We start from the raw sequence: 19,674 nt of genomic DNA on the forward strand, positions 1-19,674 counted from the left end.
TTTAAGGAATTTAATATTGACAGACTGTTTAAACATGGATAAATTATTTATGTTTATATATATTATATTTTTAAGATTCATAAGAACAATAGGATAGCTCAAAAGAAAAATTGGCAGAATGAAGGTAAAAATAGTAATCATGTTATACAAATGAAGTGCAACGGAAGAATAGACACAGAGGCATTAGAGCAGGGAGGAGGGCTCATAGTTCTGAAAACCTACTTACATTGGGAATGGGCTCAATAGACAACACTACGTATATACCATGAAGGGCATAACATTCTCCAAAATCTTTAAAGAAATAAGGGGAATGGGTAGATGGGGAGGCAAAGGGTGATGGAAGAAGACAAGGGAGGGATCCTTAGGTGGGGAGAAGTTAAGAAATAGCAAGGCAAGTTATGGAGCAGAATTTAATTTAAAAATCAGCAGAGATAGGAAAGATGTGTGTGTATGTGGGGTGTATGTGTGTGTGTATGTGTATGTACATAGGGGTGTGTGTGATTGTGTATGTATATATCTACATAAATATATATTTTTAAAAAAATATTTTTTCTTAAGATTGTTTGGAGATGGTGGGGGCATGAAAGGGGAAAAAAGAATAAAGTAAATAACGTGCACAGCAGAGAACCAAAGAACAATTACAAAGAAGTAAAGAAAAAGTGGACATTCATGAATATAATTTCTTCTACTAATATGCATTCTTTTTTGATCTGGCAAGATCAATTTAATTTAAAATATATAAATTTGAAATTCCTCCCTGATGTTCTGTTGGGCACACGACAATGTTGTCTTTTGTTTTGCTTTATTTTGTTTTGCATTTCTTTTCTGTCTTTCTTTGTTTCTTACTTTAGTTTTTCAAATAAAATAAATTTAATGAATAAAAAAAAGAAAAATAAAATCCCAGATTTCTGATCCTCTGAGACTGTGATGAGAAGGAACTCTGAGCAGCTCCCCTCCAAAGGAAAAAAGCCATGGGGACAGACAGACGTCTCAGGGTCTAGGGCCCCTGGAGTGAAGTGGTCGCTTTGCCAGAATCCTACTTCCTAGGACTGCTTAGGAGAGTTCCCTGTGGAAAAGTGAGCTCAGAGCTGACTCTTGTTCTTCTTTCACTATACATGAAAGAGATGTGTTCAAATCCATCTAAATACTGTCAGTCTGTCTGTATGTCCATCTATTTATCTATCTGTCCATCTACTTACCTATCCTGTCTATCTACTTTGTTCTCTCTGTCTCTTTATCTCTTTATCTACCTATACTATTTATTTCTCTCTTCTTTCTTTCTGTCTCTCTGTTTCTTTCATGTCTGTCTGTTTGCCTTTCTATCTACCTATCCTCTCTGATTTTCTGAATGTCTCTCTACCTTTCCTATCTGTCTGTCTGTCTCTATCCATCCATCCATTTACTGTACTGCTAGAACACTGTCCCCACTCTCTGGGCAAGGGATCACTCCCTGTCCTGGAATGAGTTCATGAAGAGTGGACACTTTTCTGCATCCAATGTTACAATTAAATTTTCTTAGGATATAAGAATTGTTCATTATGGCTCTGAGACTAATAGTGTGGCATAGTGGGAAAAAAATTTGGAAGACTCATATTTTAGTTGCAGTTCTATCACCAAGAAGCCCCAAAGGCTCTGCCAATTCCATTATATAGGTGTTCTCAGATCCCTACTAGGGACTTGAGGAATTCATGTTTTAAAGGTTAGTTCTACCTTGGACATAGTGATAGGGGTCCAAAAGGGGAACAATGCAAAAGCCTTTTCAGTTCAACATTGATCTGAACATCCCAACAGGACAGCCATGTTGCTGTGCAGATTGGGGGAGAACAGAACCCAGATCCTGTTCTAATATCACTTCCAGCTCTTAATAGTCTGTATTCTGAAATCTTTCATTTTGACATTTCCTATTCTAAGGGCCTTTCTAGCTCTGACATCCCCGTTCTAAGGTCCCTCCCAGTCCTGACATCCCTTGCTCTAAGACCATCTTAGTTCTGACATTCCCTGTTCTAAGAACCCTCCCAGTTCTGACATTCCATGTTTGAGGGCTGTTTTTTGATTCTGTTTATTTGCTGCTCTTTTAGGGGTAGTTCCAATGATAATTGATATTCAAAAAATCTCTCCCTTAACCATCCTAGGGAAATATAGAATGAAAACTAGAAGGCATCTCATATAGTGTCTAGATAAGGAAAGTAGGGTCCCAAGAGGGGAAGTGAGTGAGCTAGAGTCCCCCAGCCCATAAGCAGAAGCAGAACTGCTATTTGCTCCCCATCTTTTGCCTCTCCCTCTAGTACCCCCTGTTGTTTCCCCTCTGGTTCCTCATTTGCTGCAGTTAAAGGCTGTATATCACCCTTCACCATTCTATGGGTAAAACACCATGTCTGACTCCCATCTCATTTCACGTGCCTTTTGGGGACATTAAGGGACCAGGCACTTGTCTTCCCAGCTGTTGCTTGGGAAGGGAAGAGTTTGAGATAAAAATCATTTAGAGTCAAGGATTAAGTGAATTTTGACTCATTTACATTTGTTCCTTTTTCCTAGCGCCCGGACGATGCTGGAATCCTCCCCTATTGGAGCCCAAAGAGACATGTAAGTGAAATGGCCCCAGGGTTGACTGGGCACTTTACTACGAGATATGATGAATTGATCCATAGCGTTCCGGGAGCATATTTGCCGAGCACTTGTCAATATCCACTTAGAAAGGCTACCTGGGTTCTTCCCTAAATGGGCCTTTGGAGATGTGTCTTTGTTGAAGTGTCAGCTGTCACGCTGAAAGGAAGAAGTAGATAAGGCTGGATATCTCAATCAAGGCATTGGCAAATCGTTAACAAGTTCCTTTAATGAGTAAGTGGTAGTCCCTTGCTCTGGTGCTGGAGGATGGGGAGGCAGTGCAAAGCCATCTAGTTAGGAAGCCAAGATTCAGGTTACAGAATGGTAATTATTCAGGAAAGGCAGCAAGGCCCAGTGGGGAGATATCTGGCCTTGGAGTCTCTCGCTGCTCTGCTATTACTCGGCTAGATTATCCCGACAAATCACTGGAATTTCCTGGACTTCAATATCCTCATCTATAAAATGGGATGTTAAAGGAAATAGAATTGACTTTTGGGGCAGGAGAACCTAAACCCAAATACTACTACTTTGGCTGTGTGACTCTGGGCAAATCATGTAAGCCTTTATTAATGCGGGCAGCTCTCAAAGCTTATGTGTTACAATGTCCTCAATGGAGAGAGTGTCCATATTGAGAATTCTCCCTCCCTGAAGAAATCATGGGTCTGGAACAATGAACAAACAAAAGTAAATGCTAATAAATGTTAATAATAATTAAGGCTTACAAAGCACTTGGAATGTATTCTCCTTTGCTCTTCATCAACTTTATTTTAGAGACTGGAAGTTATTAATATCCCCCATTTTATAGATAATAAAACTGAAGTTCAGTAATGAAATAATTCTTTCTCCGTTAATAAAAAGCAACTACTTAGTGTTTGCTATGTGCAATTATTAAATACTCACTGTTTACTTAAGTAAAGGAGACACTTAGGTTTCATAAAAGCGAAATAGTCCCTGCCTTCATTAATAAAAAGCAACTACTTAGTGTTTGTTATGTGCAATTATTAAATACTCAGTGTTTATTTAAGTAAAGGAGACAGGTTTTGTAAAAGTGAAATAGTCCCTGCCTTCAAAGAGTTTACATCCTAATGATGAAGATAGTCCCTTCATAGATGAATAGATACGAATACAAAATGCACCAAGGTAGTTCCAGAAAGAGGTGTCATTCCTAACAACTAGAATGGGAGGTCAGGGCAATAGGGAGCCACCACAGGTTATTGAGTAGGAGCATAATATGGTCATATCTGTTCTTCAATATAATGTCTTTGGCAGCTGTGTGAAGGATGAATGGAGTAGGTAGAGAGTAGAGGCAGAGAATACCATGAAGAAAAACATTGCATCAGTCCGGGAGGAGAAGATGAGAACCTGAACTAGGGTGTGTGTGGGTATGGGTGTAGGTGCATGTATGATTGGAGGGGACATATTCCAACAGACTGTAGAGATAGCAATAAATCCTCATTTCTTATTTTTCCTATGGGGAGTGAGGGAGAAGTCACAGTTAAGGATGACCATGAGATTGGGTGAATGGAAGAATGATGGAGTCCTCAACAGCAGTGCAGAAACTTGGAAGAGTAGGTTTTGAGGAAAAGCTAATGAGATCTGTTTTAGATATTTTGAGTTTGTGATGCTCTTGGGAGATAGTTTGAAACATCTACTAGGCCAAGGGAGCTGGAGGACAAGCCCAGGAGAGAAAGGAAGACTTTGGTGGTGGCAATGGTTGGTGGTTCTTAAAAAGGACCAATGACACCACCGAGGCGATGATATATATCTGCAAGTCATTTTTATTGAGATGAAAATTGTAATTAAACTCCATTTGTTAAGAGCCTACCGTGTTCCAGCAGGTCCTGGCTCAGTTCTGGGGCTGCAGCGATAAACATGAAACATTGCCTGAAGGAGCTTCTGTAGTACAGTAGCAGCTCCATAAATGCCTAATGTTTCACTGACATACTCTCTTGGGGGAAACAACACACACTAATGAATATATGCAGAATCCATACAAACAAAATGAATGCAAAATAGTTTGAAGAGGGAGAGTGCTAGTTACTTGAGGGATCAGGAAAGGTTTCCTCCCTCTCTTCCCACTTCCCCGTGTCCAATCTGTAACCGACTCTTGTCAATTCTCCCTTCCCAACATCTCTTACATCCCTCCTTTTTCTCACCTTTAACACTCTGGAGCAGATCCTCATCTGGTCTGCTGCAGTAGCTCTTGGTGGGTCAAATTGCTAGGTCAACATAAAACATAAAGTGATCATTTCATTTTACCCCTACCCTTCCAACCCCTCATCAATAATCTTCAATGGTTTCCTGTTGCCTTGAGAATCAAATAAAAAATTCTCTGGTTGGCTTGAAAATCCCTTCATAACCTGACCTTGTTCTATTTTTCCGAACCTTCTCGCACCCCTTTAGCCACCATCGCTACCCCTTCCCGCTATAAATTGGAGATGAGACATACATGGGATAGATAAATAAAAAGATCGATAAAATAGATATAAATAGATGAATAGATGACAAATGGATAGATAAATGGATGGATGGATAGATGGAGGCTTACACAGGGGCAGATAGATTGATGGATGGATGGATGGATAGATAGATGGATGGATGGATGGCAGACAGAAATCAGAGGGAAAAGTAATGACCAACTGGGGAATCAGGAAATTGTGTCTGTATTGAGTATTGAAGCAAGCCAACAAAGTGAAGAAGTGAAGCATACAGTTGGCCAGTTGAATGGAAATTTGTAAAATAATGGCTCTATGATTTTCTAATTCTGTGACCAGATGATTTGTACATGTTCTTTTCTCTCTCAATCCCATCAACTTTGGTCCAGATGCAATTTGAGCTGGAAGGACTCTTAAGAGATGATTTATTTCAATCTCCTTATTTAGAGGTGAAAACCGACTAACTAAACAAACTGAGGTCCAGAGCATCACTGCCTCAGTGAAGGTTACCCCCTGAGAGAGGCAGAAGAGGGTTTAGAAAGGCTGAAATCATTCTGGGTGGGGCACTATGGAAGGTACTGCTATTTTGTGGCTCACCTTTGGGCAGGGGTGGATAATTCTGTCTTCTTGTTCCAGAGATAATCAGTCCCTTCTGGACTCCTGCATCAGCTCTCAGCCAATCGAAAGTATCGGATCCTGGTTGAGTTCATCCTCGATCAGACCCAGCAACACAAGAAGTCCGTCGCAGCAGTCGGCCAGTGGCAGTGGAATTCTGGATCAGAGGTAAGAGACTGTCAAACAGTGGCCACGGGACCACTGATGCAGGGGAAATGACAGGGCCCTCCCGGGTTCTGCTCTTTCTTGTGATATCCCAGCTCAGAACTGGGTTGTCTTAGCCCCAGGCAATGCCAGCATGGAAGCAGAATGTTGTTATAAAGCATTATAACGTAACAAATAGTGTAACAGTGATTTTTAAAACATACATAATATCATAATAAAATGATAATTTTTATTTAAATGATAGTTCCCATTTCCCCTTTGTTTCTGACCTCCTCTTCCTGCATCTATGGCTTTCTTTGAGTCATAGCTCAAATCTACCCTTCTATGAGAGACCTTTCTAGCGCCCCCCTACTTCCTCCCTCAACTTGCCTCCCATCTACTCTGGACAGAACCCAGCATTTGCCTGGTTATCCTCAATTTTACCTTCCCCCTTAGAATGGGAACTTCTTGGGGGCAAGGCCTGTGTTTTGGGCTTTCTTTGTATTCTGGACACATAGCACGTTGCTTGCAATAGAGTAAGAACTATGATATAGTAAGTAATAGAAGGAATGTTTTCTGACTGCCTGATTTTTTCCTCCAGTTCAGAGCATTCATTTTCAGAAAAACCTTGTGGGATAGACAGTCCAAGTTTTATTATACCCTTTTTACAGATGAGATAATAAAGACCCAGAGAGAAACAACAAATTAATATATCATGAGACTCAATACTGAAATGGGTTTTTAGAGGCCATCTAATCGAATATCTTTTTAAAAAGAAATTGGATTTTGGTATCTCATTCAGGCTGAAAGAATATATCCTATATTCTTTGAGAATAGGGCTTATTCTATTTTTTGTCCTATCTCCCAGAAGTTCAGAACTCCTGAGCTCAAGAGATCCGCCAGCCTCAGCCTCCCCCAGAGGTGACATTATGGGGCTTCCACACCTATCTCCAGTCCTCTTCTGGAGAGAGCAACAGAGGCTCAGGAGACTTCCAAGTCTAGCCCAAGGAATGGGCTGCTGAAAAAAAAGCCTCTGCCTCCAGATCCCACCGTCCCCCATTTTGTTTTTTAATGCCCATTTTACAAAATTGGAAACTGAGTGTGATTGGTCAATAAGTACCCTCAGGATTCTTGACTTTTATTCCACCATTCCTTCCATAAAGACTGTGTGGAGGCAGAAGTATTCTTTCTGACTCAACTAGAAGCAAGAGAGAAGGGAATTCAGTTTACCGACGGCCAGCACTCTGTCTGGCTAACTGCTTCCACCCTCAGTAATTTATTTACATGGGAACCAAATAGACTGAGCCAACAAGTAGCTCGCACCCTGAGCCACCATGTCCTCCCTGCTTGGGTTTAGAGGAAGTAGAATGTTCCTGCTGGAGGCCCACCTTACCTGGAGGGAGGACAGTCACCCCTGGAGAAGGGAAGGGACATGGGAAAGGTGGGATTCAAGCTCGGATTCTCTGATGTTAGACATACTCAGGCCCCTTTCTCACTGTGGAGTTTACATCTTTCTAACGGCAGCTTCGGGGTGGTGAGGATGTTGGGAAAACATTCCCAGATGGATTTCTAAATTGCCATTGTTCCCAAGGCCCATGCCCGAGCTTGCCCGGTGACCACTCTGAAAAACATTTGGGGAGACTCAGGGTGCTGGGCTGGCAGGAAAAGTGGGCAGGGGGGAAGGCGAGGTGGAACATTTGAGAAATGTGCTTGGTGTGGTGCTGTTGTAGGAGAAGGGGAAGAGGAGAAGAAGAGGTAAAAGAGAGGAGGAGAAGAGAGGAGGATCATGAGAAAGGGAGGAGGAGAAGGTTCAAGAGGAGAAAGGAAAGAGGAAGGAAGGAGGAAGAAGCGATACTGACTGTGAATGAGGAAGGCCGTGTCGGCGGCTCAGTTGGGTAACTCTGCCACTGTCTGAGGAGTTACCAGAGCCGACTGTGGTGGGGGAGGTTACGTGGGGGAGTGAGCGATTGGGGATGGGAAGGCCCCAGGTTCTCATCTTTCCTGACACTGGACAAGTCATTCAACTTCTCTGTGACTCAGTTTCCCCATCTGTGAATTAAAGGGCGTGATGTCTCTGGCATGTGGCTCATAGTGTTATTGTGAAGGTCACATGAAAAGAGTGTAAAATGTTTTGTGTATGTTATTATGCTATATAATGTTATCACATGCTGGGCCTACAATCAGAAAAACCTATATTCAAATACCTTGTCTGCCTCAGTTTCCTTACTTGTAAAATAAGAAGACTTCTGGGATCGCTTACTAGGAAATTAAAATGGCTCGCTGGAGGCCATGCAGGTCACAAGTGTGGGAGGAAGAATTTGAATACAAGACCTCTGACTCCAATGCTCTCTTTCCTGTTCATTGCCGTTATTGAATTTCATTTCTTTTTATTATTATTATTATTATTAAAGCTTTTTATTTACAAACCATATGCATGGGCAATTTTTCAACATTGACCCTTGCAAAAACTTCTGTTCTAAATGATCTCCTCCTTCCCCCCAACCCTTCCCCTAGATGTCAGGTGGTCCAATACATGTTAAATATGTTAAAGTATATGTTAAATCCAACATATGTATACGTATTTATATAGTTGTCTTGTTGCACAAGAAAAATCAGATCTAGAAAGAAAAAAAAATGCCTGAGAAGGAAAACAAAATGCCAGCAAACATCAGTACAATAGAAAGAGTGAAAGTGCTATGTTGTAGCCCACACTCAGTTCCCATGATTCTCTCTCTGGGCGTAGATGGCTCTCTTCATCATTGAAGAAATGGAAATGGTTTGGATCCTCTCATTGTTGAAGAGGGCCACGTCCATTAGAATTGATCATCATACAGTATTATTGTTGTTGGGTATAATGATCTCCAGGTTCTGCTCATTTCCCTCAGCATCAGTTCCTGTCAGTCTCTCCAGCCTCTCTATAGTCATCCTGTTGGTCATTTCTTACCGAACAATAATATTCCATAACATTTATATTCCATAACTTATTCAGCCATTCTCCAATGGATGGGCATCCCCTCAGTTTCCAGTTTCTGGCCACTACAAAGAGGGCTGCCACAAACATTCTTGCAGGTCCCTTTCCCTTCTTTAAGATCACTTTGGGATATAAGCCCAGTAGAAACACTGCTGGATCAAAGGGGATGCACCGTCTGAAGGCTTTTTGAGCATAGTTCCAAATCGCTCTCCAGAATGGCCGGATCCATTGAATCTCATTTCTAACAATGACTGTGTGACAATAGGCCAGCCCCTTAACCTCTCTGAGAGACTGGGAAACGAGACCAATTCTAGTCCAACAATCTTCCTGTTGTTGTGAGGATCATGAGGAAAAGGAGGAATAGGATGTTATGTCCCTTACCCTTATGGACTCTCCCTTCCTCTCCAGTTTTATATTCAGCTTATTCTCCTTCTCCTTCTTCCCTCCTCCTTCCTCTTTCCCTTTTTCTCTTCCCCTTCCTCCTTGTCATCCTCCTTCTCATCTTCTTCCTCTCCTCCTCCCTTCTCTTTATTTCTTTCCTTCCTCTTCCACCATCTCCTCCTCCTGTTCCTTCTACTACAATGAAACCACACTAGGCACACTTATCAAATACACTACCATTATTAGGCTCCCTGGGGCTCAAATAGCTCCACTTCCTTCCAAACCTCACAGTCATAAAATTAGCATTTTCTGCAACTCCCCACAAGTAGCTGGCTGCCGTCACCTGTGCTTTCCAGTCCCCTGCTCCCATTCACTTTGGCCAAACATAACACGGATGAAAAATTGGCATCTGAGCAGACGTGAGGAGCGATCTGCTCTTCAGAGGTCCCATCTGGCTTTAAATGGAAGCCCTTCGGGGGAGACCCGTGTGCCAACTGCTCTGGAGCCTGGTCCTAGGCAGGCCGTGCAAGGGGCTCCTGGGGTTCACTGCTATTTTGGGGTCTGGCTTCTTCTTTATCAAGCCTTGGGCTTGAAAACACCGTGAATGAGAGTTATATTCAGAGATCATAGCATTGTTGCCTTTTGAATTGGCTGACGCTTGAGAAATCATTTTAATCCAACAACCATATTTTCCTGATGAAAAAAAAAGGAAGAGCTTGGAAGAGACTTGGGAGGACAGGAGAATGATGGGCCAGGATTTCCTGCTTCTCCCTCCGGTGTGTGCTATTCCATATATATATTGAAAGAGCAAATATAGTTTATGATGTATAAAACACGATACAAGATTTTGGAATATACATACGTGGGTATTTTATATATGGCTGATATAGTTAGGATTAAAGTGAGCAGATCTATGTAAACCTAGGTAATTCATTTTATTTAGCCTCAGTTTTCTCATTTGCAGGATATGGAGATTAGCCTTGACTTCTAGGGACCATTCCTGCCCTTTGACCCTATGCCTTTTAAGCAAAAATTAGCAGACTTTGATAATGGTCTTTAAGTATCTGCCAGTTATTAATAATAAGTCAATTATTCCTTCTGTGCCTCAGTTTCTTAAATGATGAGGAGATGAATCCTTGTGGTATCTATCTTAGGTTGTTAGGGTTTTTTGGGGGGAGTCTGAAAAGAGCATCGTTGGTGGGGATATTTTGGGTGTTGCCATGGGTTTTCCTTTCTCTTGAGTTTATCAGTTAAAGGCTAGATGACCACATTGTTAACAGATAAATGCTTTAAGTCTTACAAAGTGTTTTGTAATTATTATCTTATTTGTTCCTCACCACAACCCTGGGACACTGGTGCTATGATTACTCCCATTTTGCAGATGGGGAAACTGAGGCAAACAGAAGTTAAGTGCCTTGTCTAGGGTCTGAGGTAGGATTTGAATTCAGATCTTCCTGATGGATCCAGTCCAGTGCTCTATTTCACCACTGAGATATCTTGTAAGAAGGAGGTACTGTGGTAGTGGGGAAAGACTATTTGGTTCCAAATCAGAGTTCCCATACCAACTCTGTCTATATGACCTCAGACAAGTAATTCTTTGGGGCCTCCTTTGTTCATCTCTAATATGAGGGGGTCAGACTCAACATTCTTGAAGGTGATTTCTAGCCTCAAATCGATGACCTTCTTTGTAGGGAGAGGATTCTTTTTTGTTTATAGATTGATTAAGTTGATTTCTGGGTTTCTTCCAGATCAAATTCTGTGACTGCAATTACCGTTGTGTCCAAATTTTGAATCTTTCTTTTAGTAAAGTGAAATGACTCCAAATCCAGTAAAGAATTAGGCGGGGATCCTTCAGGCTTCTGGATTTCTCAGGGGATCTTGGGCCCATCCCACAGGTGGGCTCTAAAAGCCTTCAATAAAGCAGAGAGTGATATTCCCTTTACAGTCATGCATCTTATCTGACTCTTATCTTCATTTCTCCGAGCTCATTTGGTTTTCTGTCATGAGGGTGGCCCAATTGTAATTAGAAGTGAATGGCAATAAATCAGAAATTATGGATTAAACAGATGTGTAATTAAGATGAAATGCATTGGACTTTCATCATAACAAAAGGCCAATAGCATAAAGTAGAGAGAAGACTAGCTGGTTGATGGGTGACCCCAGAAATGAACACTTATTTTCCTTGCTAACTTCAAAAGCTCTTGATCTAAGGTAAAGCTTATAAAGTACAAAAGGCAGCTGAGAGGAGGAGGATATTAACTTTGGGAGCCTTGAACGGGCTGGTGATTGTTGCTAAGTGACCCAAGACTGATATGTAAGATGAGCTAAAATATCAAAAGGAAATCGAGACAACAAGGCAAGCCTGGTGAGCTAATTAAAATAAGATCAACTGATTATTGCTTTTAATTAACATCAAAGAAAGGCTATTTGGGGAAAGAACTTGATTTTCTAGAAACTATTCCCGTTCTACTGCAACCCTGGGCATCTACTTACCTGGCCATGGCAAGGAGAGGAATAAACACAAGATCATTAGGAAGGATACTTTTACCGATGATAGACAATTTAGGGCCAATAGAGGCTCAAGTGATGCTTTCTCTTTTTCAAATCCTATTCCCACACCTTTTCTCCTTGGATCCTGACAGTGGGTCTGTGAGTAGGTCAGGGGACCAGTTGTTATCACCATTTTGCAGAGGGAGCACCACAGCACAGTTAGTCCCAAATCAATCAGTTGAGTATTTCTGAGGCATGTACCAATTCACGTATTAAGGATGATGCTCAGTGCTGGGTATACTGACAAAGAGAGAGTCCCTGCCGTCAAGGAGCGTATGTGCTAATTGTGAGGTGCACAGATATGGACACATACAAATAACAGATACAAGGAAAGCTCAGGGAGAAATGAAGTTGGAGGAGCCAAGGAAAACCTCATCCTAGTTCAGGTTCAAGGTATTCCTCAGGCCTGTAAATGATCTTTACTTGGAATATATTTGTATGACTCTTACCCCAAAGATTATAAGCTGCTTGAAGGCAGGGATGATTTAATTTTTCATCTTTGAATTCCCACCACCACGGGAGTTGGAAAAAGTGGAGGGTCCTGGTCTCCAAGAGCCTTTTAACATTGTGTTTTTGGAAACTAAAATCCAAAAGTGATTCTGACTGGCTCTCACCAGCACAGTGTCTGGTATATAATAGACATTTGATAAATGCTGATTAATTGACGAGGAAAACATGGAGGAATTCACACGGAGGGAACATATTTAGCCATGGCACATGCCTTGAGGGGCACTTGGGTGAAGAAAACATGTTACTCTTGGGTAGAGGAAGTTTCTGAGATGGGGAACAAAGAAGTCTTTTGAAGATGTCATTCTACAATAACCTAGTGAATCTCCCACTGGATTTTTCATTTTTAAAAATTTTTCAGGATATCCATTCTCTTTTGGATATGGGAATCTAGGGGAGAGTCTCTGCCAAAGATTGATCCCTTGTTGGTCTTTCATGACTATTGCTTAATGGTCCCTCCATTGGTACTGTAGTCACTGTGGAAGATTTTCGATCAAAACTACTGAACACAAGGTTATAGAGCTTCCGTCTCTTTCTGGCCTCTACCATCTTTGTCTTCGCTATCGTTTCCTCTTTTCCATAAAAAAAACTGGCATTAATTCTGCCCACTCTTTTCTTAGATTAAAGGCAGAGACTTAAACTCCATCACTTTAGAAAGGCAAAACTTGAATACACTTACTCTTACTCTAAAGAAAAACCTCATATCAGCTTCTTACTCCCATGGGAAGCTTTTGATCTGTTCTCAGAGCCCTGGCTAAAGTATTGCTTTAAAGTATTCCTTCTTTTCCAAAAGGATATCCTTCATCTCAATTGCCAACGTCTTTGGAACATAGAAAGTCCTAAAAAATTCAACGTAGCTTCTGAAATTCTTTGTGGCCCCCACTTAATGTCAGAATGCTTAACGACAAGTAGTCAGCATCCCTTGAATTTTAGCTTCCAAAAAAGGATGTTTACAAGGCTTTTGGGGCCTGGGTTTCTCTGCTTTTTCAAGCCACCAATTTTTTTGGTATTTTATATTTTTAAAATTTTTAAATGCAATATTTTATCTTCCCACAATTATAGATACAAACAACTTTTAAAACATTTATCTTAATTATCTTGGTTTTTGATAATAATGAACAGGATGGGGAAAGGCGTAAGAATACACTGCTAATCCAGGGGACAAGGTCATTATCATTCTCCTGCTTGGCTTAATTTCTGCTTTTATCATGGACACATAGTCACATCAATCTATATGGAGCAGAAACTGAGATCCAGAAGTAGGGAAGATTTTTCCAAAGATTATACAATATGTATATGTGTGTGTATGTGCGCATGTATACACGTGCTCTTGAAATATTTACAACTGTCCAGTTCCTGTTGGGCAAATAGAGTTGTTTCTTGAATACATGATCCTTTCAGCTCAGATTTATCCAAGGAAGAGTTAGTTCATTGACTCCAGTGGATCTGGCCAAGTATTATCCATTAATGTCAAAGAACTCCTAATGATATGCTGTGTAAGGAATATTCACTGGAAAATACAGAAGAATAATTGGGCCACTGGTTTAAAAAAAGGAGCCTTGAAATTGGAAGATTACAGCATCTTAGAATCAGAGGGGATCTTGGGTCCTAGTAATATTTTCAAACATGGGTTATAGAAGTATTTTTAAATGTGGATTATAAAAGGTGAGAGGGGCTTTAGAACAGGGGATGTTAGAGCTGGGAGGGGTCTTAGAACAGGGAATGTCAGAGCTGGAACAGAGCCTAGAATACTTTAGTGGTACAGTGGAAAGAATACTAGACTAAGAATCAGGAAGACTGACTTTGAATCTTGACTTTGGTACTTAGTAGCTCTAGTGACCAAACTCCTAACCTTAGTTTTTCTCCTCTGTGAAATGGGGATAATAGAAGCACTTTTCTCCTAGGGTGGCTATCTATATAAAAGCACTTTGCAAACCTTGAAGTACTGGGTAAAGTACTGGGCGTAGAAAACTTTCTCATATGGAACTTAAAACCTGTGATGAAATAAGAGGCAGAGAAGGCGGCAGTGGCCCAGGGTTGCCAAAACAGAGACCGAACCTCTGGACCTGTTCTCTTTTACCCACTGTCCTTTGGGGCCATCTTCTCCATCATATTCCTCCTTTCCTGGATGCTCTTTGAATAGAGCCTCTCTCCCTGTCCCCCATAATACCTGGGATAGGGCTGTGTGCATAATAATAACTGACCATTCTGTAGCATTTTAAGACTCACAGATTGCTATCAAAATAGTATCTCATTTATTCCCTGAAATGTTCCAGTGGGGTAAGAACTATAGGCATTTTATCAGCTGTTATAGATAAGGAAATTTAGGGCCATTAGGGCAAGATAACTTGCCAGTGATCCCATAAGTTAGTTTTGAGATTTGTAACTAGGATTTGAACCCATATTCTCCAGACTTCAGAATTCCACTATAGCATACTGCATACTGTAGACATTTGATAGATGTTTATTGAGTAACTGAATGACTGAGCAAACTAGAATATATCCTAGATGTTAAGAAATAAAAAAAAAAATGTTCAGCATCATAAAGAGCTAGAGACAGAGATGAGAGAAATGAGAGACAAAAACACAGAGACAGATATAGAAAGGAGAGAAGAGAGAGAGAAAAAAAGAGAGAGAGAGAGAAAGGAAGAGGAGAGGAGAGGGGAGGATAGGAAAAGAGAGACACAGAGAGAGATACAGAGGAGAGAGAGACAGAGAGAGACACACAGAGAGAGAGAGAAACAAAAAGAGAGAGAGAGAGACAGAGAGAGAGAGAGAGAGAGAGAGAGAGAGAGACAGAGAGAGAGAGAGAGAGAGAGAGAGAGAGAGAGAGAGAGAGAGAGAGAGAGAAAGAGACTATTTTATGATTCAAAAAATCCCTGTCTGTGTTATTTATAAGGAAGTGTCAACTCAAGAGAAATATACCTAAAGCTCGGTGATGGATGGCCAAGAAAGACGCCTTGCTGCCTCTGAAAAATGCAAGAGCTTCTAGAAATGGTGACACTAAATTTAATTAGTGACACCGAGAGAGAGAGTGTTTATGACCTCAGCAGTGGCTGCCGCCATACTCGGCCCTATCGTCTCCCAGCATCTCTGGCACCAGCCCCAGAAGCTTCCTCCCAGAAGGTCTCAGGTCAAGCTGTTTGATGGACAGTCACTGTTTCTGCAGGAGCCCCCAGTCTGAGTGCTCAGAGGGACCCGGTCTGCCTCCACATGGGGACCACTCAGGTGAAGCCAGACCGTGGCTCCATTTGTGGGAGAGTTTCATTTCTCTTTAGAAGGTGTTATTCCCTAGGATTAGGTTCAAGGTGATTCCTCCCAGGGTAGCTGGAGCTTTCTAAGAAGAAGGGGAGGTGCTTCTTCCAAATCCTTGATATCTCCTAACACAGGCAATGAGACCTGGTCAGGGAACATTTATTAAGCATCTACTATATGCCAGGCTCTGTGCAAAATTCTGGGGGTACAAAGAAAAGGAAAAATCTCTGTCCTTGCTCTTGCAAAGAGCCTACATTCTAATGGGGGAGGTGATGGGTACACAAAGTGCATAAACGATTTCTCTGGCTTTCGGATTATCTCCTCTCTCTCTCTCTGTCTCTCTCTCTCTCTCTCTCTCTCTTTCTCTCTCTCTCTGTCTCTCTCTGTCTCTCTCTCTCTCTCTGTCTCTCTCTCTCTCTCTCTTCTCTCTCTGTCTCTCTCTCTCTCTCTCTCTCTCTCTCTCTCTCTCTCTATATATATATATATACACAGACATGTACATGTATTTTATCTACGTATACATGTGCATACAAACATGTATATAGGAAATTTGTATATAAGTGTGTCTATGTATAGAGCAACATGGAGGTGATGTCAGGAAAGGTGTTGAAAGCTTGCTGCAGAAGGTGGGTTATTAGCTGCCACTTGAGGGGGAACACTCCCCACATAGGAGATAGCAAAGGACAGTGTCCATTCTTGTGGGAGGTCAGACATAGAGATCAGTGTCATTGGAGGGAGTGAAGAGTAAAAAGAATAGAAAGGAAGTGGCTTCTGAGCTGAGACTTGAAGGAAGAGAAGGATTTGGAGATGGGTGAAGGGCAGTTTATTTCAAAGATAGTGGAAAGTTTGTGTGATGCATTGATGAAATGGAGGGGAGTGGGAGGGAATAAGCATTTATCTAGCTCCTGTTGTTTGCCCTTCATTCTCAGAGAGACCCATGACATCAAGGAGGTGATACCATGACCTGCAAGTGAATTGGATTTAAGAGGACTGGGCAAGGTCACCTGCCTCACTTTTCCCTCCAAGCCATCTGGGTCCAGTGACAAAATATAGCTCCTAGTAGGTGCCAGACAGTGGGCTAAGCATTTTCCAAATATTATTTCCTTTGATCCTCCCAACAACCTTGGGAGCTGGGTGCTGATTTATTCCTATTTTATGGATGAGGAAACTGAGGCTGAGGTGAAATGACTTGCTCGGAGATCACACAGCTGGCAAATATCTGCAGTTGAATTTGAATTTAGGTCTTGAGGACTCCAGAACTCTATCCACTGGGCTACCTCGACATGGCATGCTGAGTTTGCAGAATGTATAGTCATATGGTTTGACTGGAATATAGAATGAACAAAAGGGAGTAATAGAAAATAAGAGGATCAAGATTAGAGCCATTTTATAGTGGAAACTTAGGAAAACTAAAAAGAGAGAGAGAGAGAGAGAGAGAGAGAGAGAGAGAGAGAGAGAGAGAGAGAGAGAGAGAGAGAGAGAGAAGAATACCTATTGCATCTCAAAGAGAATTTGCCAGTTTTCCTCTCCATCTTACCCATGATCCAGTGGAGCAGTTTTTGGTGTGTTTTTTTTCTTTTTGTGGGACATCTGGACCAGTGATTTCATCAATGTAGAGGACTCCCTCCACTAAAGCAAACAGACATCATGTCAGATACTGACAGTCTCAGAAGACTGAATATAAACAGTCTACGTCACCCTGTCTCTCTCATCTCAGGCTTAGGGCCATCGCTTCTTTCTCCATTGAAGTCCCCACTAGATTGTGTATTCTGTTTGAGATTGTATTTATATCCCAACCCCAATGATTGGTCTGTCACCACGTAATTAGCAATGCTACGCTCTGAATTTATTACCAAAAGCCACTCTGGTCTGTTTTCATTGGATGTGTACCATATTGCAATGTGAGCATAGAGATTATTGTATAAATTATTCTCACTCACATAATCATCGTGATTTTAATTACTGTGTAATCTTCACTAATTACTGCTGGATGTATCATTTGCTTTGGTGCCGATTTCATACCACGACTTTACGTTGGGCTTAAAAGACAGTATTATGTCTCTGTCTATCATGAGAGAAGATTATTCTCCCTCTGGAGAAACTCTGAGTCCTGTACATGCAGCTCATTTTCCATTTGGAATCCAGATAGGTGGCGAAGGTCAAGGCTTCCTTGTCTCGACAAATGGCTCATTGGGAGTTGATGGTCTCATGGGGACCAAGCCTCTGGAGATGGATCCCTGAATTTAGTTAGTGGGGCTCTTGGAGGATTGATATACAGTCTATCTAGATTACATATAAAACACTTTCTCTTTGGTAGGACCTCTCAGAACCTCAGCTCTGATGGTATAGACCCCACCAAGTCAAGATGGTATTTTCATTAATGAACTTGAGTAATTGAACTAGAGCTGTAACAAAGCAAATGAACCTTTGATAAAGGTGGAGATGCTCTACCTGCCTCCGTCAGCTGTAGGGACCTCATTCTGAGGCAGGTTTCCCCCCTGTGTCTTGAAGTTGGTAAATCAAGAAGAACAGAATCTATAAAGAAACCCCCCAAATTTCTCATTATCTGTCCATTCCCATCTCCTTCCCCATGGAACCCATTATCATCCTCCTAATTACTAAATGAAAAAAAAAAGCATTCATTAAATGCTTATATTGTGTTAAACATTGGACATCCTAAATGAAGACAGTTCCTGCCCTCAAAAAGCTTAATAGAAGGACAGACCTATTGTTGAATGGTGGCTAGGGAACAATATTTTGGTCTCTATTGTCTTCAATCTTCCTTGACATAACTTCACCCTCGCACTGGTCTTGGTTATAACTTTGTCCCTTCTTTTCCCAAACCCTGTTATTTGGGGTGATTTCATTGAATTTCTAGGCAAAACAAAACCTAATGTGTAATTTAGAGATGTATCTGGATTGCTAAGAGAGTGAAATAATTTGCAAATATATGTTAAAGGTGAGATTTGAACTCAGTCCCTGACTGAGACTTATCTCTACATTTGACTAGGAAGCCCCCAATATGGCAACTTAAAAATCATGTGTTTTCCTGAGGCAGATGGATGGAAAAGAATTCAAATGACTTGACTTGGAGTCAGCAATCTGTCTTGGATATTTATTAACTGTGTAACTCGAAGTAAATCATTTTCTTGAACCTCAGTTTCTTGTCCATAAAATAAGGATAATATGACTTTCCTCCCATTAATTGCTGTGAGGATTAAACGAGTATATACATATATACATATTTAAATAGATACAGACATGGATATGTAAATAGAAAGTATATATATGTATGTATATATATATATATTTCTTTTTCAAAACTATATGAAAATTGCTACTATTATTCCACACTCCCAATAGTATATTCCCCAAAATTGCTTAATCCTTCCCATCCCTCGAGGATGCTACTTGCTTCAGGTATAAAAATGACTAGTTATGGTTCTGAGAGAAATGATAGAATTTTGGAGCCGAAAATAACCTCAGAGATATTCAGTCCAAACTTCTCATTTTATTGATTAAATCCAAATGCTGAAAGAGGAAAGTGATTTACCCAGAGCTGGAAAGCAAATGAATAGCAGAGTTAAAAGTCGAATCTTCCTGGCCAGTGTTCTTCTCACCTACCCATGATGCTAGACTAACTCCCAATGGAGTAGTTTCTGAAAAATGGCATCGAGTCCTCTCCTCTCCTAGATTGATCCGTATCAAATCCTGGTGTGACAGAAGAAATACCAGAGTGATTTGGTTTATGTATCCATCACGTCAGTCTGGGTCCAACTTCCTCCTTGTATAAAGGAAGAAGCTGAGGCTTAAAGGGAGGGAACTTGCCCAAGAGCTGATATTTTGAACACAACTCCCACCTTCGACTTCTTTCCATAATATCATGTCAATCATAGACTAAGAGCTGGAACTCAGAGGTTGTTTTGTTCAACCCACTTATGTTCTAGAAGAAAAAAAAGTCCCAGGTTGCAGTGCTGCCCTGTAGTGCTCCTATACAATGATTCCCCGAGCCCATTGCCCAAACTGGAGAGTGGTGGAGGGCAATCTTCCAAGTGAATGAATGAATGAATGAAAAAATATTTAATATATACTTAATGTGACATCTATGGGGAATATAAAATGGAGGCCATCCTGGGCAAGCCCCCAGGAAGCTTACATTCTAACAGGGGAGATCACACATATTGAGAAATAATGTTCAGTGAGCTACATATG

General features: G+C 41.1%; 1 protein-coding gene across 1 annotated transcript in view; it reads left to right on the plus strand.

Moving 5' to 3' along the window:
• The window catches only part of MYO18B (myosin XVIIIB), a 335,406-nt gene that overhangs the window by 281,993 nt on the left and 33,739 nt on the right, over positions 1-19,674 (plus strand). The window contains 2 exon segments of the mRNA XM_051973021.1: positions 2,536-2,583; positions 5,676-5,822. Coding sequence (XP_051828981.1) covers positions 2,536-2,583; positions 5,676-5,822 — 195 coding nt within the window.

The sequence above is a fragment of the Antechinus flavipes genome, chromosome 1, assembly GCF_016432865.1.
Source record: "Antechinus flavipes isolate AdamAnt ecotype Samford, QLD, Australia chromosome 1, AdamAnt_v2, whole genome shotgun sequence".
Lineage (NCBI taxonomy): Eukaryota > Metazoa > Chordata > Mammalia > Dasyuromorphia > Dasyuridae > Antechinus > Antechinus flavipes.